Source organism: Rhinopithecus bieti, unplaced genomic scaffold (assembly GCF_001698545.2).
Source record: "Rhinopithecus bieti isolate Rb0 unplaced genomic scaffold, ASM169854v2 scaffold_3316, whole genome shotgun sequence".
Taxonomy (NCBI): Eukaryota; Metazoa; Chordata; class Mammalia; order Primates; family Cercopithecidae; genus Rhinopithecus; species Rhinopithecus bieti.
This window is the reverse complement of record NW_016804424.1, coordinates 2,971,774-2,984,821: the sequence shown is the minus strand read 5'-3', so window position 1 is coordinate 2,984,821 and position 13,048 is coordinate 2,971,774. Positions and strand designations below refer to the sequence as shown.

The 13,048-nt window shown below is 35.3% G+C and overlaps 1 protein-coding gene across 1 annotated transcript in view; it reads right to left on the bottom strand.

Moving 5' to 3' along the window:
- Positions 1–13,048, bottom strand: part of LOC108527087 (bifunctional heparan sulfate N-deacetylase/N-sulfotransferase 4) — a 306,322-nt gene that overhangs the window by 117,398 nt on the left and 175,876 nt on the right. The window contains exons 5-6 of the mRNA XM_017868251.1: positions 3,886–4,071; positions 1,742–1,870 (exon numbers count right to left, since the gene is read on the bottom strand). Coding sequence (XP_017723740.1) covers positions 1,742–1,870; positions 3,886–4,071 — 315 coding nt within the window. The remainder of the gene's footprint in view (positions 1–1,741; positions 1,871–3,885; positions 4,072–13,048) is intronic.

Genomic DNA, 13,048 nt, shown 5'->3' with positions numbered 1-13,048 from the left:
TTTTTTTTTTTTTTTTTGGTATATAAATCCCAAAGCCCAGACAACAGAAGCAAAATAAACAAATGGGATTGCATTAAGAAAAAAGCTTTTTTAGCTTAACTAAAAAGCTTTTGCACAGCAACGAACATAAATAATAGACTGAAAAGACAACCTATGGAATGAGAGAAAATATTTAAAACCATATATCTGCAAATGCTTAATATCCAAAATACATATCAGGAACTCAAACAACTCAATAGTAAGAAAAGGAATAACTTCCCTCAAAAATGGGCAAAATATTTGAAAAGATATTTCTCAAAGGAAGTCATACAAATGACCAACAGGTATATGAAAAAATCCTAACATCATTCATCATCAGAGAAATACAAATTAAAACCATAATGAAATATCACCTCATACCTGTTAAAATGAATATTATCAAAAAGATTGAAGATAACAAAGTTGGCGAAGATGTGGAGAAAGGGGAACATTTGACCACCGTTGGTAGAAATATAAATTACTTCATCTATTATGGAAAATACTATAGAGATTCCTTAAAAACTACCATATGATCCAACAATCCCTTTACTGGGAATGTAGCCAAAGGAAATGAAATTAGTGTGTTCAAGACACATCTGCATTCTCATGTTCATTGCAGCATTATTCACAATAGCCTAAATATGATCAATCTATGTGTCAATTGACAGATGAATTAATAAATAAAATGTGGCACATGTATGTATCTATATATAAAATAAAATATCATTCATCCTTAAAAAAGAAGCAAATCTTGTCATTTGTGACAACATAAATGAACCAGGAGGACATAGCAAAGTGAGTAAGTCAGGAACGGGAAGACAAATACTTCATGATCTCACTTATATGTAAGATCTAAAAAAGTTGAACTCTTGGGAGGCCGAGGCGGGCAGATCATGAGGTCAGGAGATTGAGACCATCCTGGCTAACACGGTAAAACCCCGTCTCCACTAAAAATACAAAAAATTAGCGAGGCGTGATGGCGAGCGCCTGTAGTCCCAGCTACTCGGGAGGCTGAGGCAGGAGAATGGTGTGAGGCGGAGCTAGCCGTGAGCCGAGATCTCGCCACTGCACTTCAGCCGGGGCTACGGAGCGAGACTCCCTCTCAAAAATAAAAGAAAAAAAGTTGAACTCATAGATCCAGAGAGTAGGATGCCAGTGGCTGGGGGAAAGTTCGTGCAAGGGAGCAAAGTTCCAGTTAGATGGGATGAATAAGTTAATAGTTAATAATAACATATTGTATACTTAAAAATTGCTAAGATAATAAATATTTTAAATGTTCTTGTTACAAAAATAGTAAGAATGAGAGATGATAGTATGTTAATTAGGTTGATTTAATTATTTCACAATGTCTACATATAACAAAGCATCATGTTGTACTGTAAAATAAACACTTTTATTTCTCAATTATACCTTCATAAAGCTGAAAGACCTAACTTGAAAAAATTAACAGTGGAAAACATCGCTACTCCTTTACTGCTAGAAATACATTTTCACTATCTACATTACAAAGTAAAAACCCTGACTTTGTAATCAAATCTACTGAAAAATCAGTCCCCAAAGTCAAATGTTATCAATAAAAGTATTTTAATGTAGATTTAAATGCATGACCAGTAAGATGTACTGTAAATAAAGAAAATAAATATTATTTAGTTTAAAAGACAGGATAATAAAACACATTTGAAAACGCTAATCTTATCGTAAGATGCATGCATAGAATACATACTGGGTTTAGAAGGATTGTGAGAAAAAGTTCACCTCCTCTGATACTTTTATCCAGTTCTTGGGGTCCTCCTGGATATTCTTTGTAGAAAATAGTGTGAGTGAACAACCCACAAGTCTGTCGAGGGAGGACCTGAGTAAAAGAGGGGAAAAACAGCACACGGACATGATTTAATTAGGAACGTCACCACTATCTCATAACTTTAGAATCTGCAAATTGTAATTTCCTATTAGATTTTCTAGGTTGCTAAAGTCAAAATCTTATTATAATCACAAGTTGATGTTTGGTGTAATTCTGTAAATATTAAGGAAGTTTCCATATCAAAGGCATAAAAAATAAAGGTAAAATAATTTTCAGTTGGTTTTATAAATCTAACCCACCACCTGTGTTATGTTAAATGATTACGGAAAATGCAGAGCCTTCTTAGGGTTAATTTCATCCAAAGATGGAAATTCTCCAAGGTTACATCTTTCATGCCATTAGGTCATCACTCTCCTTGCTTCTAAAATCAAGTCCTGCATTGTAAAGGTATTCAAGTTCTGGGATTCAAACAATTGGTTTTCATAACCCCTTCCACGCTGGCTTTGTTTTCACTACACTCTGAATTTAAATTTTATCACATAGTAGTCAAATTATTTAGTGATTACTTCTGGTATATTTTGTGGTTGTTTCTTCTGTAAATATGAATGTTTAATAAAGAAAGCAAAAAAGTAATTTTATTCCAAAACCATATTTTGAATAACAAACTACTGGTAATTTAATGGACAAACGCATCTAATTGCCTAGAGTTGTTTTTTTTTAATTATTTGCTTAATTATCATAAGGGTTAATCTTAAATTTAAGATAAATAAATGCGCATAATATTGGTTAAAAAGAATGCTTTTATTTCATAATATGTTGAATGGTCATTCAAGGCAAGGAATTAATGCCATACAAGATGCAGTGATGTTTTGGATATAGAAGATAAAGGAAAGGTAAAGAGAAACTTAGGTATTTTCACTATGATTTGAAATTATGTAAGTAATTCTGTTTATACCTTCTGGATTTCTATGGCCATCAATGTCACTATTTGCATTGACAATAGCTTTTCTTAAATTTGAGGCTTCTTCAGGCCTTCTGGTACCAATTTACAATAAAATAAAGCTTCACGACTAATAAATATTGTGTGTCAGCTCTGGTTAGATATGTGTGTGTGCGGTTGCTTTACTCACAGATAGTGGTTAGATAGAAAAATAAATCATAGATAGATAGATAGATAGATAGATAGATAGATAGATAGATAGATGATAGATGGATTTAACAGCAATATGAATAATGAATTAGGAAGGTGTAAATATTTAAATGAGTGAGAACAGTTTGTAAACCAATGCTCTGATCTTGGCAACTAATTATGAAAACATCATCTAAGTCACTAGAAGTAGGGATACTTGTTTTAAAATAGTCTATTTTATCTCAAAGTGAGTAATATATTTTTTTTTTACAAATGAATGATTGTAAATTGCCATCTAAAATCCAATTGGTTTTATTGTCACTTATAGGATTCCTACATCCTATTATTTTTCAATTACTATATCTGAAAAGAAAACACATACCTCCCTTTTGGAGTATGTAAGGAAAAGACAAAAAAAACAAAAACAAAAAAGAGCAGTATTCTTAGATACTTTTAGTGTCTGAAAGCCAAAATAAACTGAGTGGATAAATTTAACTCTCAGATGCTCTTTGTTACATTCTGTCTGTTGATAGAATAACAACTTGAGAGGTGTTTTCTTGATCCATGGAGCCTTACTCTGCCTGTAAAACTCTCAGTAAAACCACCCAACCAAATAGATAATGAGAAATTTCCTAGGAAAAGTACAAACCCCCGGGCAAAATTTCAACACTGAAACTACAGTGGATAATCTATACATAATTCATTCCTGTTAGTTTCAGCTTGTTTTAGATTTGCCAAAGCCACTCCACAGCTTAGGAGCAAGCCTATAGCCAAAAGATGTGTTAATGCATAACCAGTCACCATTGAGATATGTTGGTCATTTCTGATAATCATGTAAAAGAGGTTTGAGGTTACATCCTTAGAGGAAAGGGCCCTCTGTTTTCATTCCACACGTAGATAATAACATCTTTTAATATACATGGCCCTTTGTGCTCACCATGATGCTATTGTGAATGAAGCCCTTTCTGTACCGGGCAGGTTTCAGATGTGGATATTCTTCAGTGCTGGTGACTTGAATACCCCAGACCTTCTTCCAAGCTGCATACAGCTGAATGTGAACCGGGTAGACCCCTGAGTGATGTGGGGCCACAGCATAGCCCATGTTGATTGGTATTCCATGTTCCTAAAAGAAAGCCAGAGCAACATCATGATGGAACATGGCCAATTAATTCAGTGAAAATCATTTCCACCAACATCTATTTAGAATACATTGAACTCTATGTTAAATTTGAGAATTAAAAATCCAGCAAGGTAGAGGTTTTATCTTCAAGCAGCTCATAATCTTATAGAACTCTGAAGGCATAACAGATATAGTCATTACTTTGGGCATGTGGTGTGTGGGTGAGATTAATTTAAAATTTTGAATATGTAAAGTTTTGGGAGAAGATAAGAAGTGAAATTAGCCTTTCCTTGGATAAATATGGGGTGTGGGGAAAGGTGTCATTTGAGGAAGCGCCCAAATATGAAGGATGAAAGTGCATAGAATGTGTGTATACATGTGTGTGTGTGTTGTGTGTGTATGTGTGTGTGGTGTTGAAGAAAATCAGAAAGGTAAGTATGAATAATGAAGTGGTGAGCTTTTACATTTAAACCGAAGGATTTGGGATTAATTTGATTTCAACAAGGTAGATAAGGAAGCCCTCTGAGCCTGGAGGACCAAGATCTGCTCTGAGTGACAACATGGTAAGATAAACTGTAAGGGGGAGAAAATGAATAAAGGCTATGCATTAGGAAACTACTTCTATGGTGCCAATTAGGTGAAGATAGGTAACTAAATTCAATCATTTATGGTCAGATTCAAAGGCAAGAGATTAATACCATACAAGATCCAGTGATGTTTTAGACATCCAGAGTAAAGGAAAGGTAAAGGTTAAGATTTTCTCCTTGGTTTTGAACCTAAACAACTCAATTTATTTTTATAAAACCTACACTTTACTATGAGATTCCTGGGTAAACTGTCAACTCTAAAAGAAAACAAGTATAAATTTAAACAAGAATATAAAAAAAAATTGTCAAAGAATGGGATTATATTTCTAGGTACATAAAATAGATCTGCAGTTTTCTAATTTCTGCTTCTTTATATCCCTCCCTTTAAATGCTTATCTGCTTTAAAAGACTCCTTGTAGGATTGAATGTCATCAATTGAGGTTATAAATGACAATGCACAGTCATATATGAAAGCTGATTGAATCAATAAACAGAACACAAAAGTGTTGACTTGACAATTGCCATTTATATTTTCTATTACATGGTACCCAGCATAGGAAAAGAATTCAGTCTGGTATAATAAGCAAATAGCGAATGGATCACATATCTACAATGCCTTAGTCATACACTATACTCAGCTCAGAAGATGAACCCTAAATTTTTCACAAGTCTCCAACATTCTTCCTTTCATGTAATGACCCTCATTGTATAGCCAAAGTTACCTCTCTTTCTTCAAGACTATGGGTGTTTTCTAACATCTATTACAGTAAATGACTCTGTAGAAGACTGAATAATGAAATCAATGCTGTAAAATGAGCTAGAGTCTTTTGCTAGACACTGGGGAAAATTTCATTTCTTGATCTGTGCAGAAGAAAAATGCTTCTTCCTAGCACTTGTGTTTCCAATACAAGGCAAAGCTGGAAAAGTCCAGTAATAAAAGTACTTGGAAACTACCAGAGAGGACAGGCAACAGTTGTTACCCTGATATCATTAAGGGACATGTACTGGGACAGCCTTAGTTCTCTCAGGTTTGTTCCATGCTCCCCAATGAGTGATCACAATGTGTTTTGAGGATAAGCAATCCTCCAGCATCCTTGTGGATGCATTGGGTGTGAGACAGAAATGTACTTTATGAGAAAAATCTAGAGACAAACATGTCCAAACTCAGAGCTCTGTCTGGTAAATAGAATTTGTATAAATGTGCCTAGAGAGGTGCTCCTGATTCACAAGAAAAGGGAATCAAACCTGTTATTCTCCTTTTTACTCTCTCAAGTGATTCATACTGAGGTTTTATAAAACTTGTCCCACAATGTGAAAAGTGACAAAATCAACAGTGTACAAATCCTAATAGTCTTTAGTAATCACTTTGTTAGTCCTCATTCTCTACAACTGTATAAATTTTACTCTAAATTTGGGGCCTAGAAGGTTAGATAGATTATGTGAGTGTCCTAGATACAAAACAATGAAAATAAAATCAGCAAAAGTATTGAAATATCAAACAACTATATCCCTCAGGAAAAAAAAAAAAAAGAGAGACGTTTCACTTTTGATAAGTAATAAAATTAATTGAAGAACTTTCATAAAAAACAAAAGGTAAAAAGCGACTGATTTGGTGAGTAGGGAGGAGGGGCAGTAAAAATATTCTACTATATTTATTGATTTCTAGGGGTCCAGTGTTATACTGTTATAAGGTCGTCTTATCACACTGGCAACTGGAGCTCAATCAAAATAGTAAATCACACTACATAATTAGGAGTTCATGCTTTTTCAATCTAAATGACAACACAAAGTGAGAAGTAATTCCCTAGCAACTCTTTAGCTGTTGTCATGGGGCTTACTGACCGAGAAGCTTCTATTCTTTACTGTCCAGGGCTTAAAATCTACTTCGCAGAGACTTGACCAACTAGAAAATCAACCAAGCACCATACCTCCACAAGATCACAAAAATTACAAAATTTGAAAAGCCTTCCAATGTAAATATAGGAAGCACTCGAGACTTTATAAAAATAGACACATAAATGACAGAAAACAAATAAATTCAAATATGGCTTTAATTATTTATTAGAACAATGTCTCTTATAGGATCTATGGAGTCTATACTACAATAAGACATGATATCACAAATATTTAGAGGGGTTTAACTTGATCTAATGTTTCCAGTCCATTAAATCCCAGTTGGTTGTGAAATGAGACATTGCAGTAACTTACTATATAAAAAAGATCACCATTTTTCAAAAACTAGAATAAAATAAAATGTATTTAGCACTGAAGCTGTAACAGCAACTGAAATATAACGTCATTTAATTTTCCCTTGATAACTCCTACTGATCATATCTTCTTTTAATTGCTTAGTACCTGATATTGAAATGGGATAGTCCCCTTGGGTTGGCTCGTGTACTCAGCCCACAGCTCTCAATTCCTCACAGGACGGGGAGCATGCAGGTGAATGAGCAGGTGCAGGGGCCGGCATGAGTGTTTCTGGGCACCGGCAGGATAGTTGCAGTGCGCTCTTTTAGCTTTGCCGTCCATGGATGGCTTAACAGCTCAGTGGAAGGTCAGGTGACAGCCTTTTGCACCCACCCTCTTGGTACCCAAGTTCTTGTCCAGTGTCGAGGAAGAATCAGGTCGCATGAAGGAATTGAAGGGTGGTGAATGTGGGGGATTTTATTGTTTATCCGTGGCCGAACACTTCTCCAGAGTCCTGCTGTCAAGCTGGCCCTCTGAAATCAAACTGCTACTCTCTGGCATCCAGCTGCTTTTTCTCTTCTCTCTTCTGGTGCTCTGCTTTGCCGCTCAGCGGCTCTCCGGCTCTGCTGCCCCTCTGCCAGTAGAGCCTGGGGTTTTTATGGGTACAGGATGGGGTGCCGGGCAGGCCAAAAAACAACATTCAAGTGGGAAAACAGGAATGCATGTTCTCACTTTGCGCCGTGGTCCCAGGCTTGAGGGTGTGGCCCTTGTTCGGAACCTCCTTCTTCTACCTAGTATTTTCCTGCTTCATGTCTGTGTCAATATTTATGAAGTACTTTTACATTTATGTCTAATATGAGTCTCATAATCATTCTATGAGGAGGACTGGATGCTCCTCTAAAATGTGGAAACAGAGGCTCAGAGAAGGCATACAGCTGGCTTATATTCACAAGTGTCAGAGCTATACTTCTACCCAAGTTGTCTAGATTCATCGTCTTTGCTTTGGCTTTTTCACTAAGATGCTTCTACTGTGACCCCTCCCCTCCTCAAAGTATGAATGAAGACACTTGACTTACAAAAGAGAATTGATTTTAATATGCATGTTTCTAAACTGGATCTCCTGTTCACTTTTTTTTTCCCCCTTGGAGAGGTTATAAAACAAAGTCTACATTTCTCAGACTCCTCTGCAGCTATCATTTTTTATGAAAATGAGTTTCAGCCTATTAGAAGTACTCAGGACCAGTGTCAGAAGGCAGTAGGAAGTCAAATCCTAAATCCTAAATCCAGCTCCTGGCTTCTGTTGCTGGCAGCAAGTTCTTGCAAATAAGCAGGTTTTTTCCAGCAGTATTTGGTGCCCATTTTCAGGGCAGTGGCAGAGACTTATTGTTTTTAACAGAGCTCCTGTTCTATATGGTTCTGAGAGTCCCTGCAGAGTACAGCATAGAATCTGCTCCACGAGTCCTTCCAAAGATTTTGGAAGCACTGAAATCATTAAATAAAGTCTTCTTGTTTAAAATAACTTAAAGTGGCTCATGTCACTTTAAACGCTTGGAAACCTGACTGCTAGAGCTGATCTTTGCCTATTTCTAATAAGTATAAAAAGATTTAGGAGCTTCTTGTGAGATGTCTATTGGTTTAAATTCTAAGAAAACAGAGGAAAAAATTGGTAAAACACTGCTCAATACTTATCCTGTAAAGTTGATTAACATAGTAAATACCTATTTTGCTAGCTGGATACTATTACGTAACGTATGTGAATGTTAAGTGTCATGTATTGAGTAGCCAGTGAATACCGTATAGAAAATAGGAGACTACAGTCATTTAAATGAAAAATACCAAATGCACATCAAAACAATTAAGTTCAACTACATTTGAAATAATTGTTTTTCAGTTCATGACTTCTGTCAATCACTTTGCTAAGTACTGGGGATACACTGGGTCTAAGATAGGGCTTCTACCTTCATGAAGTTTGACACCTGGAGACAATTGTTGAAATCAGATAGAAGTGTCTTAATTTTGGTTGAATTTTAACCTAAGATTATTTAAGTTTTTAAAAAATATATTATTAATTTTAACTTCTAAGCATTTTCCTAGCAGAAAAGAATGATATCCTTGACACAAACATCTATAGAGGTTGAAGTCTTCATCCTACTAACATTTCTTTAATAGATATTGAAATTAAAATAAGAAATTTATATCTAGGGGACTACAATTTTAATCTTCCTCGGGCTATTATTAGTAATTGGATAAATGCAATTGAACATAATAAATTGTGTCTAGGAAGCTTTTGATAAGAATGGAATGTGGATAATTACTGCTTGTGTTACAGTCATATTTCTAGTGATATGGCTGCACAAGCAAGTTTTTGACCCACTGACTTTATGTTGGTAAATTTTTCCGATACCCAAAATAATCAAATGGAAATTAGTATTGATGCTTCAAATAATGATTTTTGTAATGGATTTTAAATAACAGTTAATAAATGTGAACTTCAGAATCAAAAGTATTCCAAACAAGGTCATAATCTCATAAAATATGGAAAGGAATAAAGTACTCCTGGTCAATGATTATTACGAAAAAAATGAGTATCTTGAATTCTTGAATCAGTTTGTTTATATCAGTTTGTTTTAGTTTCAGAGTAGAATTGATATATATATACATAATTTGAATATACTTATATATACTTATATATAATATTTACATATATTTTATAATATAATTTATATGATAGAAATTATATTATATAATACATGTATATGCTAAGGATAACCTTAAAAGATAACATTACTAGATCCCATGTATTTCCCATAAAATTCATATAAAAATGTTTGAATGTTTAATAATAAGCTTAAATCATAAAAACAGGACAAATAAGTATTCATTCATACACCTAAATACACATTGACATATACAAATAATTTTTAAATGGTATATTTACACTACAATTCATATCTGCACTTTTACCCTCAGAATGGTATTTTAAAAGTAATAACCTAATTATGTAATCCACCAACATTAACTCATCCAGTGGTTCCTTGTTGTGTTCAGGTTAAAGTACAAATTACTAAACTTTGCCCTCCAAATATCAGTAATGATTTCCTCTTGGGTACATTCTCTGATTCTTTTCTCCCACCCTAGACTGAGGTTGGTTAGGTAGATTTGGGCCCTTATAGTCTTATATGAATATCTCTATATTAAAACTTTATTACATTTGAGTATCTCTGCCAATAGAACCTAACCTCTTCGTGTAGAGAGATTATTTCCTTTTTCACATAATTATATAGACTATTTTAAGTATATAATAAAATATTTATTATTCCAAACAGAGTACTAGAGCTTGGAGTCTGGAGGCTGGTTGGCTGGATTTGAATTTTGGCTTTGCCACTTATTAGTTGTATGACCTTGAGAGATTTATTTTTTTGTGCCTCAAATTTCTCATCTGTAAATCAGGTTAATAATATTAGGGGATTACATAGTTGGGGGGAATAGATGAGTTAATAATTCCTCTGCTTGAAATAGTGGCTACGAAGCCATGAACTCTATTTAAGTGTTAATTTCTTGAGAAAAGGTACATAGATCATTTTGGGAAAAATATCAACTTTGGGAAATGCAAGCACAAGGACCACAAACTTTAGCTAAGTATTGAAGCAGACAGGAGATTTAGACCGACAGCAAAATATATTCCTATTTGGAATGTATATTCCAAAATATATTCCACAGAGATGGAGCAGAGCTAAAATCTGGAATAAGAGTGGCCTGTCCGTTACCACTGCCACCTCTTTCCACCCTGCTGTATAACTTAGGGGCCAGAGTGTGTGAACTGTTTCAAGGGGTTCTCTTGCTTTCTTGCTTCCAGTTGAGTCTGGCAAATGGAGAATCCTAGTAGGAGATCAGACAGAAGAAAGAGTGAGGCTGGGATATTTGTTCTATTAAATCTTCTTATGCAATGCCATCTAAAGTTGTCAGACTCCTTCAATCAAAGGTTAAAACAACTGTCAAAGTGTCCCCAATCCCACATCACATATAACTCTCTCCATCTCCAGCCTGGTGATCTTTTCTCCCCTCTGCCCCTTCAAACTTTGGAATTTCATAGCTCTCCATCTGCACTGTGTTTAGTCTTAGGATACTACTTAAGCATTTCTCTATACCCTACTTATTCCTTTGTAAATAGTCTTCTTATTAAATCCTCTGCAATTGTCATTATCACTTCTAATCTTCTGGCACTTGATATGCTGCAAATAGTTTCTAGGAAATCTATCTTAGATCCTAGGAACACTGATGAACACTATGGTGAAAGCATACAATGTAGGTAACTTCACAAAAGGGGACAGATTTTCTTGAAAGAACACTGCTCCAATGGATTGATTTTGATTATCACAGCACCTTGGTGCCAGCATGCATTGTAGTGCTCCTTTGTGAAGATAACCACATCTTTAAAAAACGGGCAAACAGCCGAAAGCTTCACATGCAGAGGTAGAAGAAACGATAGGTGAGCATAAGAAGCATCCTGGTGCTGCATTTTTGGTCAGGCACTGACAGCTACTTTTCAGGAGACCTGACACACCACAGAGGGCCAGAGAATAAAGAGGACAGCTGGGCGCAGTGGCACACGCCTGTAATCCTGCACGTTTTGAGGCCAAGGCAGACAGATCACGTGAGGTCGTGAATTCGAGACCAGCCTGGCCAACATGGAGAAACCCTGTCTCTACTAAAAACACAAAATTAGCTGAGCGTGGTGGCACATGCCTGTAATCCCAGCTACTTGGTAGACTGAAGCAGGAGAATCACTTGAACCCGGCAGGCAGAGGTTGCGATGAGCCGAGATCGTGCCATTGCTCTCCAGCCTGGGCAACTAGAATGAAACTCCCTCAAAAAAAAAAAAAAAAAAAAAAAAAAAAAAAAAAAAAAAAAAAAAAAAAAAAAAATGGAGGTGCAGAGGATTTGGCTCATAAACATATAGGAATCATTTCCTAGACTTTACACAAATTGCTGGGCAGAAACTTGAAAAGTGAATGAAGGTGTCAATATAAAGAGGGGGAAGAACCAGCAAATGGTATTTTCTCTATTTTTATGATCCTATGTTTGTGATCCAGGAAATATGACTTGTAAAACCAGCCCACAATATATTTGGGATAATATATCCCCAGTGCTTAGCATAGTACTTGGTACATTGTTGGCATTTAATAAATAATTTTAAAGGAATTAAAAATATTATTAAAGAAACACATCATAGGTGTTTAATAAATTAGTGTGAAAAGGAAAAAATAAAATAATGACCGCATAAAGTAATGCACTTGTAGTAAAGAGATAATGCATTAAACAGTACCTTGTTGAACTGAAAGTACTGATTTCTCCTCCTAAATGCACAACTTCTAGGGAGTGACACTGGTGCTAAAGAGAATAAATCTCATTATCTATTTCTCCTTTTAATAAGGACTTGGATTCATATTGTCAACTTTGAAAATGATCCTAGAATCATTGATTTTCCACTGTGTTTAGGGGACTGAAATTGTCTTCTTGTTTTCATAAGTGATAAAAGTAATGACTATGTGACCCTGGAAATTGGCTAGGTCAGTCTTGACACTTTTTGGACTGAAGCCTAGCAAATGGTGATAAATCTCTGGAGGACTCTGTGTTACAAATGGATTTTTCTTTTGAAAAAAGAAATAGCATAGAAATGGCATTGCCTCTACAGTCTTGAACTTTCCAATCCTAAGTAGAGCTATTTTGGTCAATTGAGACACATCCCTTTAATATTCTTGACCCTGCTGAAGGTCTACTTTGCTGCTTAAAGGGGACTAACGGAAAAACCAGCAAATTTTCATTCACATTATATAAAACGTGCCATTTCTGTTGATTTGGCACTTGCTTTGCTAAATTTTGTGTTCCGAAGTCTTACTTTATTGACAATCAAAATGTGCAGCACATAGCTTATTAATTAATTTTATTAACAGTGAGGATACAGCACTGAAGAAAACAGCAAAATGCCTGCCTTCAGGGAGCTTACATATTAGCAGGGTGAGTCCAAGGTCATACAAAGAAGTAAGTAAAGTGTGTAATATATTAGAAGGTGATTAGAAATATGGAGAAAAATAAAGCAGAAATATAGAGTGGAATCAAGGGGTATGGGTTGCAAAATTAAATAGATTACTCAGCCATCATCTAATGGAGAAGGTAGTATTTTGAGTTAAGGCAAAAAGTTGTGA